Consider the following 20,970-nt stretch of genomic DNA (forward strand, 5'->3'; position numbering starts at 1 on the left):
GTGGATATTTAGTTGCATCTAATTGAAAGACAAATCAACTGAGAAACAGACACATAAGTTTTCATCTGCTGGTTCACTCCCCAGTTACCAGCCGCAGCCAGGGCTCGCCCAAACCAAACCACGACCCCCGAGCTCCGGCTGGGTTTCCCACTGAGTGCACGAGGGCCATATGGGGCTGCTGTCCCAGGTGTAATAGCAGAATCAGAAGCAACAGCACCTGCGCAGAACAGCGGGCGCCGAAGGGGAGGAGCCAGAGACTGGGAGGGCGTGGCCACGCCTCCCCGACCCCATAAAGGCCTTCCGATCCGATTCTGCGCATTTGGGCCTGTGGTGCTCTGCGTTGCGGCATAAACACCTTGTCCACCCCGGTTTGGTTGAACGTGGGCGCTCTGTATTTTTTGTTGCAGGTGAGTCTTCTGTCACAGTGAGATATGGAGTAAGGGGTGGCAGTATCTGAATTTCCTCACTTCGGAGTCCCCAGAAGGGAGCCCCTTATTAGGGTCTTCACCTCTTTAGGAGGGCAGAGAGAGATTTTTTCCTCAATTTCTCCTGTGTCTTTCTAAAAAAACCAAAAAACAAAGCAAAAAAAAACCCAAAACCACCCAGATCCTGTGTCCGGAGTCCCAGCTTGGAGCCCGACGCCTTGGGGACCCACGCCTCAGCCAACCCCACTGGGCTGATCAAGTTGATGGGCAACTGCTGGTTGGCTGGCTTCCCCCAGGGCCTTGACTAACCCAGCTGATTCCACTGTTGGGTGGCTGGGAATGCTCACGAGGGCTTGAAAATCTCCTTAGATGGGGCTGTGGGTTGTTACAAATACTCCCGTCCCCCGACAGTGACAAATTTCTCAACATTGACCTGCAGGCCTTTAAGGTAAGCCTTGCAGCTGTCCACGTACGAGGCGGGAGTGGCTGGGGCACGTTTATGAATCCTCCTTCCTGCTTGGAGCCTAAGGGAGGGCACCCCCTTGGGCCAGGTCCTTGGCTCCCCCATGCCGGGGAATGCCTGCCCTGCCGTGGGAAGGGGTGGTGGGGTGTGTGCTGAGTCACCCCCGTGGGGTTAGCGAGCTGGGAGATGTTAGTTCTCTCTAGGCAGGAGGAACCTGTTATGAGGAAGAAATCAAATTCCCAGGAGTGGGAGAGAAAAACCAAGACACGGAGGTTTCTATCGGTTCTTCATCGTGGCGTTTCCTCTGGTCGCCGCTGTGTGTGAGCTCTCTGTGCCTGACAAGATGCTGTGCCCCAGGAGCAGGAGGGTGGGGCAGGAAGCCCTGAGACCCAGGCGCCCCGAGGTCTGGGCTCCCTCGTAACCCTTGATCTCCCAGAGCAAAATCTGACGCTTTGATCCTGGAGTCCTGAAAAAGGCTGTTCTTTTGGTTCTAGATTCTTCTCTGATAACAAGCCCACTTCCTGTCCTGGCTTCTAATTGCATCATTTTTTTTTTAATTATTATTATTATTGGAAAGGCAGATCAGATTTACAGAGAGATCTTTTATCTGCTGATTCACTCCCCAAATGGCAACAACAGCCCAAACTGAGCCAATGCAAAGTCAGGAGCCAGGAGCTTCTTCCGGGTCTCCCATGCGAGTGCAGGGTCCCAGGGACTTGGACCATCCTCTATTGCTTTCCCAGGCCACAAGCAGAAAGCTGGATGGGAAGTGGAGCAGCCAGGACACAAACTAATGCCCCTATAGTATATGTGCTGCTGAAGTATAGTATATGTGTTGCTGAACAAACTAATGCCCGTATGGGATCCTGGCACTTGCATGGTGAAGATCAGGCAATTGTGCCATCACACCAGGCCCTCATTCCACCATTCTTTTTAAGATTTTTATTACAAAGTCAGATATACAGAGGAAGAGCTTCCATTCGATGATTCACTCCCCAAGTGACCGCAACGGCCGGTGCTGTGTCAATCCAGAGCCAGGAGCCAGGAACTTCCTCCAGGTCTCCCACGCGGGGGTGCAGGGTCCCAAAGCTTTGGGCTGTCCTCGACTGCTTTCCCAGGCCACAAGCAGGGAGCTGGATGGGAAGCAGGGCTGCCGGGATTAGAACCAGCACCCATATGGGATCCTGGTGCATTCAAGGTGAGGGACTTTAGCTACTAGGCCACCACGCCGGGCTCATTCCACCATTCTTGAGGTACTGGACAGGAAGTGGTCTCATGACCAGTTCACTTCCTGGGTCTCTTAGCAACTCAGGAGCACCAGGCCCTGGGGGTGATGGATGGGGGCAGGGTGGGGCAGGACGCACCCCTCCCTGAGCAAGGATGCTCTGAATGAATGAATGAATGGCACCTGTCCATCACTCCACTTCTGGTTCCCAGCCACCCTGACCCTGCAACCCTGCTGAGCACGTCTCTCTCTCCCTTTCCACGTGCAGAAGAAACACAAGCTGACTGCTCATCTCGTGCCTGAGCAGAAGGCCTACTCAACAGGCGTCTCCTAAGAATTTCAGGGCTCACTTGCTGGGACCTCTGTTAAGGATAGGATTCCCAACCTCCTGCTTACGAACAGCTGAGCTTCATCTCAAAGAAACTGCCCCGATTGGCGTGTCAGGACAAACACCTGCCTGACCGCCCATCAGCTGGACCCATTCCTGTCCCTTGCCTCTCCTGCTCCCCTTTCTCCTGTTAAAAGTCCTCCTGCTAATTTGCACGTTGGGGAAAGCACTTCTGAGATTGAAGGAGCTGTAAGTCACCCACCACAGCTCTCTGCTGAGCTGGTCATCCAGCCTCAAGCAGCCTGGGCCCAGTGTTAACCACAGCAGACATGGCTTCGGTAAGTGCTGTGTGGCTTCAACTATTTTGTTAGCCGACGTTAGAAGTCCACTCAACCTAGGGTATCGTCACGTTTGCTTGCCTCACGCAGGGCTTGCCTGGAGGAAATGCCTTCATTTACTTATGACCAGTAAGAAGACTAAAAGAAACGGTGGGAAGGTGGAGTTGTCCTTTTTTCTTTCTTTTTTTTTTTAAAGATTTATTTTCATTGGAAAGTCAGAGGTACAGAAAGGAAGAGAGACAGAGGAAGCTCTTCCACCTGATGATTCACTCCCCACTTGGCTGCAACAGCTGGGGCTGGGAGGATCCGAAGCCAGGAACTGCTTCCGAGTCTCATGCCGGTGCAGGGTCCTGTTGTACCCAGATTTTGAGATTCCCCAGAAATCCTCAGGTGTCTGAAGTGGATGCAAACGCATAAGGACGGTTTATTCAGGCTGGCCTGGGCTCCCAGCCGTTCCCCCAGCCCAGCAGGAGTGGGGGCGGGCCGCGAGGTTGGACAGCACAGGGTTTTTATGCACTGCATGCTAGTTCCACACAATTACACAGTCGTGATTGGTCAATTTAACTGTTAACTTTTGAAAAGAGAAAGTTGACAGGCTTCTCTTGGTGGATTCGAAGGGAGCAACTTTCAAATAGTGCAAACTGGTGTGCTGTGGGGTAGTGAGCAAGTCTTATCTAAAAAGCGCACCAGGGGCTCCTGCCTGAGGCGTGCTCTGCCTGCGTGACCTGTCAGCACCCCCCCCAACCCCCCAACCAAGCAAGTAAAGCAGAAAACACCACAGTTAGCAAGGAGCAAAGGGCAAATGGTTGGGATCCTGACTGAGGTTTCTCAGTCCCAAGACTTTGGGCCGTCCTCGACTGTTTCCCAGGCCACAAGCTGGGAGCTGGACGGGAAGTGGAGCTGCCAGGATTAGAACTGGCATCCCTATGGGATCCTGGAGTGGGCAAAGCAAGGACTTTAGCTGCTAGGCTATCGCGCCAAGTCCTAGAGTTCTGAGCACTTGGCCAGGACCCTCATGGCAAGAGCTAGGGGAGTGTGGTGTGTGTGTGGGGGGGTGGCAACAGGGGTGTCTGGCTAATACCATTTATCCATGTCACACCTGGTGGTTGAGAACTGACTTGGTCTGGTCTCTTGCAGCTCTTCTTGCCTCCGGCGGCCTGGCCAGGTCTGAGCGCAGCCTCGCAGCCTCGCTAGAACGTGATGGGGTGAGTCACCAAAGCCCTGCTCTCACAGCTGGGGTGCTGGGCGCCCAGGGAGTTTTCAGAAACGCCAGAGGGGATTGGGGAAGGATGGATGGGAGGCGCCTGCATGCTGCAGAGCCAGGAGGCCGAGCCACAGGAAGCCTACCCAGCCGCCGCCACCAGGGCTTCCCACACGCATCTCCATCGCAAACCTGTCATTCAGGTTCCTCTCCCTTGCAGCCCAGTCCCGTGGGACTGCAGCTTCCTGAGAGTCTGGGAAATGGGGTGTTTGTAAAGTGTTCCCATTCAGAACGGAGTGCCAGGGGCGGGATGCAGTGCGGCGAAGGCTTCACTCAGGGCACTTGCTGCCCACATGAGTCCCTGGGTTCAAGTCCCGCTTCCACCCTCTCCGTTCCAGCGACCGGATGTGAGGGAAAAGGAAAGGCCTTACTCTTCAGAAACACCCGCTGAGGTGTCGGGGCGGGAAAGCCATGCACCATGCTGTTGGTTGCCTTCCAGTGGCGCCCCCCCTCCGAGACAAAGAATGCTCGGTACTTCCTTGTGCAGGGGGTCCTTGCACTCAGTTTTTAAATTTGGTAGATGGGAAGTTGTTCAGAAAATTGGGCGGAGCTAATTCAAGCATGGGCTGTTGATTTGTCACCATCAGGACTTGTGTAGGTCCCAAGAGGAGCATCTGTTCCATGTCCACCAGGTCCCAGATGATACCCCCCGGGAACACAGAGCAGGGAAAGTGGCCTTCTCTGTTCTGGCTGCCTCTTGCGTTCCTCTCGGGTGAGGTCTGCTGGGGGTCTCTGCTTCTGCCCTGTTCTCTGGGAGAATCTTTGTTCGCCGCCATGTGTTGGGTTGCCTGGCACAGCCATGTCTGGGCACAGTGAGGAGGACTGAGACTCCCTCCAACTCCATACTGGGAGCCAGATGCATCGTGTTTGGGCACCTTGGGTGTGCCAGTGGCCAGAGCTGCAGGTGCACGGGGAGGGGCAAGAGGAGCGGGTGTGAGGACCGTCGTGGCCACAGTGAGGCGCTGTGACAGGGAGCCCGCACCGACCTCTATCTGCTGTCACTCCCTTCCTAAGACTTCCTACATTGAAACTAAGTGATGCGCACATGAAGTTGGTCCACTTTTTTTTTTTCTCTAAAGAGCTATTTGTTTTTATCAGACAGGTTTACAGAGAGAGACAAATATCCTCCATTTGCTGGTTCTCTGTCCAAGTGGTCACAACAGCTGGCGTTTCTTCCGGGTCTCCCATGTGGGTGCAGGGTCGCCATAAGCAGAGAGCTGGATTGGAAGTAGAGCAGCTGGAACATGAACTGGCACCCATAAGGGATGGGGTGTAGCATACAGGTGGAGGATTAGCCTGTTGAGCCAGTGCACCGGCCCCTTGGTTGAGGTTTGATTCCTCAGTGTAATGGGTTGGGTCGGGGGGGGCGTCTCATAACAGAGGCAAGGGGCTCTACAAGATGGATTGATGCTGTCAGGCCCTAGCAGTTCTCCAGGGTCTGTTTGCAGCCATGAGGGTGCGTTGTCTCAAAACCTGGTCCCTACTCTCGGTCTAATATATTTATTTAGATTTATTTTTACTGGAAATGCAGATCCGATTTACAGAGAGAAGGAGAGAAAAGATGTTTCGTCTTCTGGTTCACCCCACAAGTGGCCACAATGGCCAGAGCTGAACCAATCCAAAGCCAGGAGCCAGGAACTACTTCTGGGTCTCTCACACACGTACAGGGTCCCAGGGACTTGGATCCTCCTTGACTGCTTTCCCAGGCCACAGGCAGGGAGCTGGATGGAAAGTAAAGCAGCCAGGACATGATTTGGTGCCCATATGGGATCCCAGCACATACAAGGTTTAGCCACTAGGCTATCATGTGAGGCCCTGCTCTAGGTCTCTTTGCATCCTCCTCTCCCCCACCCCATTTCTCTTTTCCCCATCACATAGCACGGGCCCTTAGGAAGGGGCTGCGTGTAGCCTGAGGGTAGAGCCACCACCTGGGATGCGGCATCCCAGATGGGGACCTGTTTGTGTCACAATTACTCAGTATCTCATATGGGGACCTGTTTGTGTCATGGTCTTCCCGTATGGGGACCTGCGGGGTCTCCCCCACAGATTCCTCTAGTACCCCATTGTTGGGGTGAGCCTGCTGCCCGCCACCCAGCCTCCTGGCATGCGAGAGAGACAGACACGGCAGGGGTTCCATCCAAGCAGCTCCAGTTTATTTGGGAAACACACTCTTATATGGAGCAGCAAATAAGCTCAGGCCAGGAATTCAGGAGAGCAGAACTAGAAACAATTGTCATCAGCCGCCTTGACTGGGAAACCAGGCCACAAGCAAGCAGAGAACTGGATGGGAAGCCGGGCAGCTGGGATTAGAACCGGTGCCCATATGGGATCCTGCTGCGTTCAAGGCGAGGACTTTAGTCGCTAGGCCATCGCACCAGACCCAATAATGGATTTTTTTTTTATTGTTGTTAACATTGTATTATGTGATACAGTTTTATAGGCACTGGGGATTCCCCCCACCCCTCCCATACCCCTCCCCCCATAGTGGATTCCTCCACCTTGCTGCATAACCACAGTTCAAGTTCAGTTGAGATTCGTTCCTTGCAAACACATATCTAGCATAAAGTCCAGCGTCTTATTGTCCAGATAAGTTCAGTGGCCTCTTGGGGAGACCTTCTCTAGTCTGAAGATAGGGCTAACAGAGTAAAGATCCGGTCAGTTAAAAGCCCCAACAAAACCTCAGTATCAATATACAACATTATGGAATTAATTGACATAGTATTGGGTAAACAATATGTTAAAAATAATGCAAGTTCCATTCTTCGAAACATCTGGGTTGAGACAGTGTCAATGACAGGTTCAAAAAATAACCAACAACCAAACAAAAATTACAAGTTAAATCAAGGCAAACATGTGGTATCTCACCTTTTGGGATTTGCTCATTTCCCTTAGCATCATAGTTTCCAGTTGGGCCCATTTAGCCACAAAGAACTGCATTTTGTTTTTTTAAATAGCTGAGTAGTATTTCATGGAGTAGATGAACCAAAGCTTTCTTATCCAATCTTCTGCTGATGGGCATTTCGGTTGCTTCCATGTTTTTGCAATTACTGATTGTGCTGCTATGAACATAGGGATGCATGTTGGTTTGTCGTAAAACAGGTGTTTTGGATATATTCCTAGGAGTGCTATTGCTGGGTCATATGGTATGCAGATTTTGAGTTGTTTGAGTGTTCTCCAGACTGATTTCCATAAAGGCTGTACCAATTTGCAGCTCCACCAGCAGTGGAGTAGGGTTCCCTTTTCCCCGCATCCTTGCCAGCAAGCGTCGTTGGTGTTAATGGATTATTTTTAAAAGCCAGGCCAGTGTGATATCCTAAAAGGCTGCTCTCTGCCTGCAGTGCTGGCAACTCGTATTTGCACTGCTTAATGTCCTGGCTGCTCCACTTCTGATACGGCTCCTGCTTACGGCCTGAGAAGGCAGCAGAGGATGGCTCAGGCCACATGTGGGACACCTGGAAGAACTCCTGGCTTCCGACTTCAAAACAGCTCAGCTCGGGCTGTTGCGGCCATTTGGGGAGGGAACCAGTGTGTGGAAGACCTCTCTTTGTCTTTCCTTCTTTGTGTAAGTCTGCCTTTAAAATGAATATAGAAATATCCTTTTTTTTTTTGATTTTTAAAAAATTAAAACCCCAAATATAAGGGAGAACTTTTTAAAAGATTTATTTATTTTTATTGGAAAGGCAGATATACAGAGAGAAGGAGATAGAAAGATCTCCTGGCCACTGGTTCATTCCCTAAGTGGCTGCAATAGCCAGAACTGAGCCAATTCAGAGCCAGGAGCTTCTGTGTCTCCCACATGGGTGCAGGGTCCCAAAGCTTTGGGCTGTTCTCCACTGCTTTCCCAGGCCACAGGCAGAGAGCTGGATGGGCAGTGGAGCCCCTGAGACATGAACCAGTAACCATGTGGAATCCCAGCTCATGCAAGGTGAGAATTTAACCACGAGGCTATCACACCAGGCACAGGGAGAACATTTTATAAAACACTGAGATGTGCTGGTACTGTGGGAAACAAATTTAAGTCACTGCCTGCAACATGGGCATTCTACAGGGGTGCCGATTCAAGTCCCAGCTGCTCTGTTTTGAATCTAGATCCCTGCTAATATGTCTGAGAAAGCAACACAACGGCACCCAGATTAACTGATCCTGCTAGCCACATGGGAGATGAGGGTACAACTCCAGCATCCTAGCTTTAGCCGGCCCAGCCCAAGCTATTGTGGCTAAAAATATAATAATAATAATAATAATAATAATAATAATAATAATAATAATAAAGCCAGCCCCAGAGCTGACATTGTGCCAAACCCCATTCAGATATGTACAGTATCATTTGCAACCCATAGAAAATTACCAGCTTAAAAATTAACTTGCAGGGGCCTGACTCAGTAGCCTAGTGGCTAAGATCCTCAGCTTGCCCGCTCCAGGATCCTGTATGAACACTAGTTTGTGTCCTGGTGGCCCCACTTCCCATCCAGCTCCTGAGAAAACAGGGGCCTGAGAAAGCAGTCGAGGATGGCCAAGCCTTGAGACCCTGTTATCTGCATGGGAGACCCTGAAGAAACTCTTGGCTCCTGGCTTCAGATTGGCTCAGCCCTGGCCATTGTGGCCATTCGGGGGTGAACTAATAGATGGAAGATCTTTCTTTTTGTCTCTTCTCTCCATAAATCTGAACTGCCTTTCCAATATAAATAAATACATCTTTAAAATTAACGTCCAGCAGCACCCAGGTGGACTGTGGGGCTTGGGAAGTTGCCCTGGGGCCAGTGGAGCGGAGAGGGCCTGGCAACTCCTGCCCACAGGTGGATCCCTGGCGGGCAGAGGTGGGGGAGGAGTGTTAAGAGCCCCAGGCTGACATGCTGGTGTGACAAGTTAGTGGACTGGGCTTGGGGACTTGTTAACATGCTTGGGTCCCGGGTGGCGAAGGGGTAGGGTCCTAGGCTGGCACATTTGCCGGAGGACTGGATTTCGATTCCTGGGTGGGCAGGCAGGGTTCTAGGCGAGCAAGCCACCCTGCCAGAAGACTGGGCTGGGGAACTCGTGTGCTTGCAGTTGTGGGAGCAGTGGATTGGTCAGGGAAGGGGGTGTAGGTTATGTGGGAGGGGGCTGTGGGGGAGTACATTGAGGTGAGGATTGACCCTTCATGCGGGACTTCAGAAGACAAGCAAGGGGACTGAGAGCCAGAGGTTTCAAGGAGAGAATTCAAAGGACCTTTCTGGGTTGGACCAATGCACCCAGCCATGTGGGAGACCAGAGCTGGGCTGGTTGACATTGACCATCACCCACTGGCACACACTAAAGCTGGGGTGGGGGCCTACACAGCAGAGCTGAGCCACAGAACCTGCCAGTGAGTATTGGAAAAGAGGATGGGTCGTGTCAAGCTGGGCTGTGACACTAACCAGCATGTGACAGAACCAGGTCTGGGGGCAGGTTCCGAGGAGAGTATGTGGGCTCACATCTGTGGGACTGTAATATCCACTGGTTTGCTCGAGGGCTAGGGCTGGGGATGGAGCAGACTAGGTCTCTACATATGGAACTCTCCAACATTCATAGGTACTAGAGTTAGGAACAGGCCAGGCTTGTCTAGACTGCAGCGCCCACAGGCACACCCAGGAATTGGGGCAGGCTGGGCCATAACATCCAATAGCAGACACAAAGGCTGAGACTAGGGGGCAGACTATTGCCAGGTAAGAGCCTAGTACCCACTGGCATACGTGAGGTCTGGGCCTGGGAGTGGGCCTGTGGGAGAACTTGAGGAACTCCCCTGTTGGGCCATAGCTCCTGCTGGTGAGCAATTGAGTCAGGGCTAAGTATTGGTCATGTTGAGCGCAAGACGGCTGCACTTGTTGGCAAGTGTGTGGGTTGGCTCTGAGGCAGTGGACTGGGCAAGGCCAGGCCAGACAGTAGAACACTGGCATGTGTAGGAGCCAGGATGTGGGCCATGCCAGGCTAGGCTATACATATACCAGTCTGCATGAAAGCCAGGGGTGGGGACAGGCTGGACAGGGCTAGGCTGCAGCACCTACCAGCAAGAGTTAGGACTGGGAGCTGGCCAGATAAGACCAGGCTGCAGCAGCTGAAGGCGAAGGCCAAGCCAGAGGATGGACTATGCTGAGCTGGGCAGAAGTAACCGCCAGCATGCACAAGATCTATGGCTGGAAATAAACCTGGTCAGGGAGCTAAGAAGACATCGTGGCTGGGAAGAGGTTCCCACTAGTGAACACGAGAACCAGAATGGTGGTAGCAGTCTGGGCTGGACATGGCTACAGTATCCCTTGGCGTGGATGTGGACTGGGCCTGGGGTGTGCCAGACTGGGTTAGGCTCCAGCATTCACTAGCTCTCATGAGGGGCAGGGCAGGTGTAGGACAAGCTGGCTAGGTCTCGGCACCTAGTGAGCCATGCAAAAGTTGCGTTGGGGGGAGTGCCGGGTGGGACTGGACTGTCGCACACAACAGTAAGAGCCGGAATAGGTACAGGCCAGTTGGGCAAGGCTGCTGTACCTGCCGGGACAGGAGGAGGGCCAAGTCGGGCTGGGCCAAGAAAGATCTGAGACTGGGAGCTGACTTGATAGAGGAGCTTGGGGTGTTGCATCCGAGCCAAGCCTCTCCCCAAGAAGTCCAGCCCGGACAACTCTGCAAAGCAGCAAAGCTTATTGAGCAGGCAGGTAGACAGACCAGCCGGCTGGGGTCAGCTCTCCTTTCCACAGACAGCGACTTTGGGATGAGGGTTACAAGGGTCTTTATAGAGTGAGCGAGTTACACAGTTGTGAGAACCAGGTGAGTTTTGCTGCCACAGGAGGCAGCCGCGAGAACAATGGGGAAGCAGACCTTACAATATTAATTCATGAAACCAAGGGTTGTTGGCAGGGCATGTTACTCCTCGTGCTTTGGCCCAAAGAGTGAGAAGATGGCAAAGCATTTTGCACAGAAGTAGAAAGAGCAGGTTAACAAACTTATGCGGGCCTGAACTAAAGTGATTCCATTTTGTGACTAATTTCACAGGGGAACTCCTCTGTCAGGACCCAATGCCTGCAGGTGAGCACAAGAACAACTGAAGTTGAGAGCAGCCCAGCTCAGACCAGGCCAGGTTACAGTACCTGCCAGCATCATGTGTGGTTCAGGTCTGGGGGTGGGCTGGCCTGAGCCAGTTCATAGAAGGCACCATCAGACATGAGATCTAGGACTGGGTGCAGGGCAGGTTATGGGCCACAGCACCATCCAGGTCACATTAGGGCTGGGACCTGGGATGGACCTGGCTGGACTGGGCTCCAACAGCCACTGGCCTGAATGTGCGCTGAGATAGGGGGAAAGCCAGGCTGGGTCAACTGACCATATCCACTGGTGCATGAGGCAGAGTAAGTGCAGGCTGGCTGGGCTTTGCTGCAGCATCAACTGGCAAGTGCTGGGAATGGGGGCAAATCTTGTCAGGGTAGAACACAGTAATTCATGAAGAGTGCAAGATCTGGGGCTGGGCGTGGGCCCAGTAGGGAAACACCCCTCTTATGGGCTGCAGCTTCCACTGGTGAGCATGGAGAACCAGGGCTGGGGGTGACCTGGCTAGACAGGTGGCAGCACCTGCCAGCATAAGTGTGGGCTGGATAGTGGGGTCGGTCAGGCTGAGCTAGGTTCCAACACTCATCGATGTGTACAAGAACTAGATTAGGATACGGGACCAACTGGATCGGTCTGCTGCACATGCCAGCATACACAGGAACCAGGGCTGGCAGCGGGCCTGGCGGGAGGTTCTGGGAGTCATTCTGACTAGACTGCAGCTCTTGCTGGTGTACATGAGGCACAGTGCATGGTGGATAGTTGGGCTTGGCTGCAGCATCCATTGGTTTGCATATGAGACGGGGTTAAGAACAGTACACCCGTGTATGTGTGTAGACTGAAGAGGGTGAGCAACAGGAATTGAGTCAGGGGTCACCTCTGGTGCAGTTTCTTTGGGGACCTCCCCTACTGGACCGCTGGTCTCAGAACTCCAACCAAGGAGAAAATCACAGGATTTGGAATTGGCCTTCCTCAGTTGCTAACGCATGTGCAGTGGATGGCATATCCAGGTGCACATGGGGGCATGACAGGTCGTTTGAGGCCTGCAGAGGACATGTAGTACCATGGAGGGGGAGAACAGATTGAACAACTCTCCCAGTCCAGCTTTGACAGCAAGTATCTGGGTGAGTGGAGACTCTAGGGGGATCTGTGTGAGCCATTGGACCTTGGAAGAATTTTTTTTTTTAAAGATTTATTTTTGTTATTTTTTGATTGGAAAGGCGGATATACAGAGAGGAGAGACAGAGAGGAAGATCTTCCATCCGATGATTCACTCCCCAAGAGAGCGCAATGGGCCGATACTATGCCGATCCGAAGCCAGGAGCCTCTTCCGGGCCTCCCACGCGGGTGCAGGGTTCCAAGGCTTTGGGCCGTCCTCGACTGCTTTCCCAGGCCACAGGCAGGGAGCTGGAAGGGAAGCGGGGCTGCCGGGATTAGAACCGGCTCCCATATGGGATCCCGGGCGTGCAAGGCGAGGACCTTTAACCACTTGGGCCACCGCGCCGGGCCCTGACCTTGGAAGAATTTACTCAACCTTGCAGCAATGAAATCAACAAGAACTATCAAAAATGCCTTGGGAACATGCTCTACACTGGGGACCCTAGGATGACATTGAGTGGCCTTTGCAACATCTCCAGGATTGATGCAGTTAGGCTGCTGGGAGTGGCCCTCTCCTCCCTTCCTCCACATACAGGGAAAAAAAAATTTGGAAACAATTGTCTCATCCACTTTCCCCCATTCCTCAAGCCTTCTAACTAGTGGTCCAAAAAAAAAAAAAAAATCACACTTCCTGAGGTGTAGTTCCCACGCCGTGCATTCATTCACTTGACATGCGCAGTGCTGTGTGTTTAGTGCTGTCACCATATTGCACAAGCAGCACCACAATCGGCTTCTGGAAAATTCATCATCCTTTCCCACCCAGAAAGACCAAACCCATACCTATTAGCAGCCACTCCCATTGTTCCCTCCTCCTATCCCCTGGCAACCACTAAGCATCCATTTCATGTGGAGCCAGACGTGGGCGGCCCTGGCGGGCGGCTGCTGTCCCGGCGTGTCGCGACCCGTCTGGCCGCTTTGTTCACTCCCTGCATGCCAACGTGCCTCAAGGAGTGGATGACTTTGTGCTGATATCAGTGGGCTGCCACTTGAGTTCCTTCTGCATTTTCTGGATAACTTGAACATCAAGGAGTGATGCTTCTCTGGGTGTGGGCTGACAGCTTCTGTCTGATGAGGATCTGTTTGTGATAAAGCAGATTTCCAGGAATCTGAGCAAGGGGCGGCCTGAGCGGAGGCCTGGGCCTGGGAGGCCTGGGAGGGAGGCCCTGTGCACAGGCGTGTGTCCCCTCGGATTTGAGGTGCGCCTCACTCCTGGACCCGTGGTGGAGCCCTGTACGCAGGTGTGTGTCCTCATGGATTTGGGGTGCACCTCGCTCCTGGGCACAGGCCTGTGTCCCTGTGGATTTGGGATGTGCCTTGCTCCTGGGCCCGAGGTGGAGGCCTGGGCACAGGCAGGAGGGAGACCCTGTGCACAGGCCTGTGTCCCCGTGGATTTGGGGCTGCGCCACACACTCCCTGCCCGGGGTGGGTTCGTGTTGGTCTTCCCCTGAGCCCGCACTGCGTGTGATTGGAGTGAAAGTTGGACTTAGAGCTTCCATGCGATTGAATATGGTCGTTCATCATGGGGACGTTCTGGCTTGTGGCGTTGTTGGGGGCCTTGGGGGTGACCCCACACATGTGCAGTGAGGACTGCTTGCCACAGCAGCTGGCTGATCACACACTTCTACGGTGGGCAGTGAGCCTTCGCAGCCCTCCACGGCCTCACCAGCACCTGCCCAGTCTGCTTTCTTGATGTCAGACATCCTCGCAGGACTGCTGACCAAGAGGGAGCGTTTTCCTATGTTGAGTGTGTGAACTTTTCTCAGGAAGCTTGGCATATTGAAGTCGCTAGCTGGGGCCAGCATTGTAGCACAGTTTGCAGGGCTGGCATCCCACATGAGCATGCACTGGCATCCCAGCTGCTCCGCTTCCAAGCGGGCTCCCTGCTCGTGCACAGGGGAAAGCGACAGAGTGACCCAAGGCTGTGGGAGACCCAGATGGAGCTCCAGACTCCTGTTTTAGCCTGGCCCAACTCTAATGGTTGTGGTCACTTGGGAAATGAACCAGTGGAAGGAAAATCTTTTTCTCTACAACTCTGCCTTTCAAATAAACAAAATTCTTTTTTTAAAAATATTAATTATTGGGCCTGGCACAGTAGCCTAGTGGCTAAAAGTCCTTGCCTTACATGCACTGGGATTCCATATGGGCACCAGTTTGTATCCCAGTTGCTCCACTTCCCATTCAACTCCCTGCTTGTGGCCTGGGAAAGCAGTGGAGGAAAACCCAAAGCTTTGGGACCCTGTACCCGTGTGGAAGACCCAAAGGAGGCGTGGTCACACACACCTTGTGTCCCCATGGACTGAATCCTAGCCTCCCATGGGAATGACACAAATCCAGAGCCTTGAGCCATTATCTACTGCCTGCTGTCTACACAGCAGGCAGCTGGATGGGGAGCTGGCAGCTGAGCCCGAGCACTCCGGGAGAGGACCCAGGAGCTTCCTAAGGATTTATTGGTTAGAAAAAGCAGAGCAACCAAGAAACAGATCTCCCGAAACACACACACACAACTCAAAAGAGGAAAAAAAGATCTTCCGTCTGCTGGTTCACTTCCCAGATGGCTGCAATGGCTGGTACAAGGCGTGTCCGAGGCTGGGAGAGCAGAGCCCCGTGGTAGAAGGCACCTCAGCACTTGGGCCGACTTCCGTTGCCTTCCCAGGATGTTAGCAGGAGCCAGGTGGAAAGCCACACGGCCGGACTGAAACGGGAGCTCGGACATGGAATATTGAATGTGCTGTGCTGTAGGACCGGCCGAACGCGGGAGGCTTCACTGCTTGGCCAAGCACCCGAGGCTGGACCACATGGAAGACAGAAGCCAGGAACTCCATGTGGGTCTCCCATGTGGATGGAAGGTCCCCAGCCGCTTGGAGCATCCTGGGCTGCCCGCTAGAGTGTGCGTTGGTAGGCAACCGCGTTAGGCCACAGAGCAGGGATACAAACCCAGATGCTCGGATGTGAGCTGGGCATCACATGATGGCCTGAGGTGCCATACCAAGTGCCTGTATCCGAGCCATGCAGTTGAAAACAGTAAGTTCTGGGGCTGGCGCGATGACTCAGTTGACTAATCCTCCTACAAGCACCAGGATCCCGTGTGGGTGCCAGTTCTTGTCCAGCTGCTCCACTTCCCATCTGTCTCCCTGCTGGTAGTCCGGGAAAACAGTTAAGGGTGGCTCAAATCCTTGGGACCCTGTACCCACATGGGAGACCCTGAAGAAGCTCCTGGCTTCAGATCAGTGCAGCTCCGACCATTACAGGAGTAAATCAATGGACGGAAGATCTTCCTTTCTGTCTCTCCTCCTCTTTGTATATCTGACTTTCCAATAAAAATAAATAAAATCTTTAAGTTTTGTGTTACATATGTCATACTGTATTACAAAGAAAACCAACAATGCATGTCTGACCCAACCACCCCAGTGCTTGTGAAGACGCTCATGTCTCTTGCTGGAGCTACTCCCTCCCTCCCCAGCTGCTCCTGCCTTCCACAGAGGCCCTGGCAGGCAGCAGGGAAGGGCTCGAGCACTTGGGTCTTTGCCACTGTGTGGGGGACCCCGAGGGGGCTCCAGGCTCCTGGTTTCAGCCTGGCGCAGCCCTGCCTACTGCCAGCATTCGGAAGGTGAACTAGCATATGGGAGATCTCTGTCCGTGTCTGCCTGCTCTGCCTTTCAAAGAAATAATATGAATGGGAAACAGAACGGTGAGAACTGGCAGTGGTATAAAAGTTTAGGAAACAAGTTTCCCCGTGGAAGTTGCCTCATGAGTTGGTGCTTTTCCACTTCAGGATTTGGAACTAAAGTCACAGGTGTCCCCCAGGGCTGCCCCTGTTCATGGTGACTGGTAGGCGGTGCTTCCTGACTCTTCAGGGTGGCAGTGGCCTCATGGGCGCAGGGGCTGCTGTGTGGTCCATGCCCAGCGAAGGAGAGTGGGGAGGGCGTCGCATGCACTCATGTGTGCAACTTTCGCTGAAAGGGCGTGTGCTCTGAATGGTGCATTTAGAAATAGGGCGTTAGCGAGTGGCTCAGGAATGCAAAAGTGCACATGCGTCCCTCGAGCTCAGCAGTGCCGTCACCTGCTCACAGCACCAGGCAGAGCCAGTCCCTCAGGGTGCCACAGCCATGGTTCCCAGAACAGAACCCACTGCTCACTGATAAGAGATGAACTGGAATCATTTGGCCAGCCCCCAGAGACAAGCCAGAGCCTGCAGGTGGCTCCTAATGGAGTCATGGGTAGTGCAACCAGGACAAGAGTGGGTGGGAGGGGGCGGAGCCTCCTAAGTGACTGACAGTTCTGTGGGAAGAGGGAGGGGCCACAGCTCCCAGAACCCAGCAACTCTACACAGTGTGGGGTGCTTGCAGGAGACCGGTACCTGCCCTCCAACCAGCTCTGCTCCCCACAGCACAGGTCTGTACCTGCTGAGGGAACACAGTGCCTGGGAGGCCTTGACAAGGTGGAGGGCACAGACCACCTGGATCTGGTCTCCACCCCAACTTTCTACTCCCAGCCTGGAGCTGCCCCAGGCACTGCCACCTGCTGGGTGGGGCAGGAGTGGGGCTCTGAGCTGGGTTGAGGGGTTTGGATCCTGCAAAGGGGGCAGGTGGGAACAGTGTCTGCTCAGTTCCCCCACTCTACCCTCCCCATCTTCCAGAAACATCCTTCAGCTCCTTCCACTCCCACCTCCTGGAATTCTCTTTCCAGTCTTGGGGCTCTGGGACCTTAGAATGGGGGCTGGGAATCTGGTCCCCACTCTGTCTCCATTCTTGCCTAGAGCAGAGGTGGGTGCCAGGACACATACACACACACACACACACACGAGCTGCACCTCACCCCACTCTACCCCTCGGCAGGGAGGACAGCAGGGTTCTTGATAGGAGGACCAGGACTCACACAGCAGGTGCAGAACTGGGCATGTCACACGGAAGCCAGACTTCACAGCATCTGTAAAATGGGGTGATGAGTGGCCCTGGCCATGGGGCGCGGTGAACACACAGACCAGTCGGGCAGCTAGTGGACACAGTCAGGGCTGCTTCCATCTGACTGAGCCCCCGATTACCCGAGCGTCCACCACCCGCAGGGCCCTGTGAGCCGGGACCCTGGTGCTGGACCCCACGGGAGCTGGTGATGGAGGTGGGGACAGTGCAGACACACCAAGAGGTGCTGTAGCCACGTGTCCTAGGCCCAGGGCAGGGCTGGGAGAGGGTCCTGGGGCAGTGGCCACGCTGATCCCGTGGGTGCCAACCTGCCTGGGCCTCACAGAGCTGGAGGACCCTGTGTAGGTGGAAGGGTGGTGGGGCAGGCTCCTGCCCTGGCTGGAAGGTTGCTTCTCAGTGTGGCAGTGGCGCGAGGGATCTCCAGAGTGGTGAGCCCCCAGGCATGTGGGGCCCAGACCCTTGTGGAAGAAGCAGCAGGACCCAACAGGTGGCAGCGCAGCAGCCGTGCCTGCCTTGCCCCAGGGCCAGGGTCTGTGCCAGGTGTGGGTGGAGGGTGGGGAGGGCGGGCTGAGTCACAGGGACCAGCCCCACTCTGCCGTACTTAAGGCCCCCAGCCATCTCCCGGCCTCCACTGCCACTGTCCTTCCGGCTCCACCATGTCAGGAAGCTCCGTGAGTGTGCAGGGCGGGGTGGGGGCTGGGAGGGTCTGGACAGCCCTGAGGTCTGGGGTCTGGGGAGAGCCTGGCAGGGGAGGACACTGGGAGCCCGTGGGGGCTGTGGTCTCAGCTGGACCCTGCCCAGCCTGGGTGTCCCCTGTTCCATGCTGTGGTCTTGTGGGGCACTCTCCGAGGGGCCTCCCTTGTCTCCCCCAGCCTCCGCTTTCCTTCTGTCTCTCACCCTTCCTACGTGTCCCTCTCTTCCCCGGCCCCCTGGCCCTGACCCCACCCTGGTCTCTCTGGTGACCTGGCCCATCTCCCCCCTGGCAGAGCGTCCCCCACAAGACCTCCCTGCCCGAGGGCGTCCAGGCAGGCAATGTGCTCAGGATTCGGGGTGTCGTTCCTGACAAGGCTGGCAGGTGAGACCCGAGCCTCCCAAGGGCCAGTTGGGGCTCACCAGGCTCCACTGAACCCTGTTCCTACCCGGTGAAGAAGGGACCCTGGAATCGTCCTTGCCCCCAGGGTCTTAGCAGACCAGGCCCTTCCTGCTCTTCCAAGACCAGCCCAGAGGCCTCCTCCCCCTTGGCAGCCCAGTAGGGCCCCTCTCCCTAAGACTCTGGGATGTGGGCAGCATGGTTCCGTGTGTCCTGGTTCCCAGAGTCTGTGAGCTGAGGGGAGCAGCCCTGAATCCCAGGGGCAGCCTGGCTTCTGCAGACCTCATCAAGCCATCCTGGGCATCCAGGGTGTGGGGGCTTCAGGCCCCCAGGAGTTGAGACCCCTTGACAAGCTCCCAGGATCCTGCAGGCAAGGTGCCCAGCCAGCAGCCCTGGCGTGTGCCAAGGGTAACACTGCCCTGGCACCTGAGAGTGCCCTGGAAGTGGGGAGACCCCAAGCCAGCCCGCGGTGTCACAGTCTTTGTTGGGGTGGCTGACCTGGCCCCGCCCTGGCCACTGGCAGGTTCCACGTGAATCTGCTGTGCAGTGAGGAGCAGGGCGCCGACGCAGCGCTGCACTTGAACCCGCGGCTAGACACATCCGAGGTGGTCTTCAACAACCTGGCACAGGGCGCCTGGGGCAAGGAGGAGCGCGGCCCGGGGCTGCCCTTCCGGCGTGGACAGCCCTTCGAGCTGCTGCTCATCGTCACGGGGGATGGCTACAAGGTGTGGTGCTGCTGCTGCTGCTGCTGGTGGTGGTGGTGTGGGGCGACCGGGTGTCCCACAGAGCTCCCCCAGGCGACGGGCAGTGCAGGGCGGGGACCAAGGAGAGGAGAGCCTGGGTCCCCAGGGTGGGTGTCGAGTGGGGAGGGGTGGGCGGGAACGCAGCTGTGGACTGCAAGGCTCCCTGGGCAGGGCCACCTGAGCCAGGACCCATGGTCCCGATGGACCTGATGGTCTGGAGGTGGTGTCCAGGCTGGTGGGGGGCGAGGAGAGGGATGCTCCGGGTGCCACCCTTAGCTGCCCTCTCCCTGGCGCCCACGAGAAGCCCCGCGTCGAGGGTGGGGTGCAGAGGCGCCCCGCATTCCCACCTCCCGGGGCCCCGTGGGTCGCTGCGCGGGTCCCAGCCCTGCCCTGTCCCGCAGGCCGTGGTCGGGGACTCGCAGTACCACCACTTCCGCCACCGCGTGCCGCCGGCCAGCGTGCGCCAGCTCGAGGTGGCCGGGGACGTGGAGCTGACCTCGGTGTGCGTGTTCTGAGCGGACTCGGGTGTGGCTGGACCTGCCCGGGCGGCTAATAAAATGTAAACCGGTGACAATTGTGTGTGTGTGTGTTTGTGTCCCTTCGTATGCTCGAGGCTTTGGGCTGGGCCGGGAGGTGAGTCCCCTGCAGTGAGTCCCTTGCCGGATCAGGGTTCGTGGGCACCTGCACCTCATTTGCGCGATTCCCTTGGGGATTTTTGGGGCTCTAGTAGAGCAGGGCTTGCTTGGCCCCTGGGTTTGTGGAGTCTGGAACCTGCTTTGGGGTTGATCTGCTGGCTTCCTGGAGGCAGAGCTGCTCAGCTCTCCCCAGGTGCCCCTTGAGATGGACATCACCCACTCCTGGTGAGCCCCTTTCTCCTGGTGCCTCCGCGGACCCTCGCGGTGAAGCGACTCTGGGGCCGTTGCCCCTCTCCATCTCTTCCTTCCATCCCATGGTCCCTTGTCGCTGTCCCGCAGCGATGGACTTGGTGCAAGGAGCCGATAATAACACCTGGACCCTGACTGATGGTCAAAGCCGAAGTTTATTAGTGGCATCAAGCATCAAACTTTATACACTGAGGGTCGTATGGGACAAGGGAGGAAGTATTGAGCTCATCAACAAAACCCAGTAACAGTTTCTATGCTTTTGTTTGGAAATCCTTTTGTCTTGTATATTCCACCAAGTGTTCTCACACACATACTGTCCACTCAACTGTTCTTATACAAATGATATCCAATCAGGTACACAAAAGGTGGCCATTCAGTTGTTCTCATGCAATTATTATCCAATCAACTGTGCTTGCTGTAATGCTGTGCTTGCTGACCCTTTAGGGTCACATTGTCCTCCTACAAATCCCCCTTCTGTGTTTTGTAAAATTAGGCCTGAAAGATGTCGCTGGTGGAACATGCTCTTGGAAGAGCAGAAAAATGGGGATAAATGCTTGGAAGAGCAGAAAAATGTTCTATATTATACAAAGATGAGTTCACCAGGGACCACACACCCTAACTGCCTGTTCCCCCATCTAACTCAACATCCTTTTTTCCCCAGAGACTCACCATTGGCTGCATATCAGGGATAGGGGCCGGCCGGCTGAAAAAGGGGCGGAGAGATGGGGCCACATCAGCCAGGTGTTCTCCAGGAGATGCATCCAGGGGTCCTTAGTAGAAGGTAGAAATATAACAGCTGTAATTTCTCCCGAGCTAACATGTTTTTGTTTAACCTAAATCGGAGTGGCACAGGAGCAGGAAAGGAACATTGACATCCATCACTTATAACAGCTGAGTACAATCAAAGTTTCTCTAGAGTTACAGCTTGCTTAACATTAACGGTTTTAAATTGATAAAAGCTTTTCAGGGAGATTCTTAACCCACAATTTAAACTTTGCAGTTTGTAGTGATTAAGCACGGTTTTAACAGCACTTTGCGTTTAACAATTGAGGAATAGAAAAGTTTTAGGCAGGTGAGCAGGGAAATCCCCAA

At 54.7% G+C, this 20,970-nt stretch overlaps 1 protein-coding gene and 1 long non-coding RNA gene across 2 annotated transcripts; both read left to right on the forward strand.

Annotated features, from left to right (window-relative positions):
- The first annotated feature begins 318 nt into the window (after window positions 1–318).
- On the forward strand, window positions 319–15,022 carry LOC121153673. The gene is made up of 3 exons (XR_005883436.1): window positions 319–407; window positions 3,917–3,984; window positions 14,896–15,022. It is a non-coding gene; the product is annotated as an uncharacterized LOC121153673 (long non-coding RNA).
- Window positions 15,023–17,812: 2,790 nt separating this feature from the next.
- LOC121153671 (galectin-7-like) lies at window positions 17,813–19,536 on the forward strand. Its single transcript, XM_040976358.1, has 4 exons — window positions 17,813–17,832; window positions 18,148–18,236; window positions 18,775–18,976; window positions 19,396–19,536. The coding sequence occupies exons 1-4, from the start codon at window positions 17,818–17,820 to the stop codon at window positions 19,507–19,509; spliced, it is 420 nt and encodes a 139-aa protein (XP_040832292.1). The 5' UTR covers window positions 17,813–17,817; the 3' UTR covers window positions 19,510–19,536.
- The last annotated feature ends 1,434 nt before the right edge of the window (window positions 19,537–20,970 follow it).

This window comes from Ochotona curzoniae, unplaced genomic scaffold (assembly GCF_017591425.1).
Source record: "Ochotona curzoniae isolate NIBS_2020 unplaced genomic scaffold, NIBS_Ocur_1.0 contig_2699, whole genome shotgun sequence".
In the NCBI taxonomy this organism is placed as follows: domain Eukaryota; kingdom Metazoa; phylum Chordata; class Mammalia; order Lagomorpha; family Ochotonidae; genus Ochotona; species Ochotona curzoniae.

Excerpts from the sequence above, each read along its gene's own strand:
- LOC121153671 (XM_040976358.1), top strand. Across the intron at positions 18,237-18,774 it reads GTTCCTGACAAGGCTGGCAG|GTTCCACGTGAATCTGCTGT; the intron begins GTGAGACCCGAG and ends GGCCACTGGCAG. Across the intron at positions 18,977-19,395 it reads TCACGGGGGATGGCTACAAG|GCCGTGGTCGGGGACTCGCA; the intron begins GTGTGGTGCTGC and ends CCTGTCCCGCAG.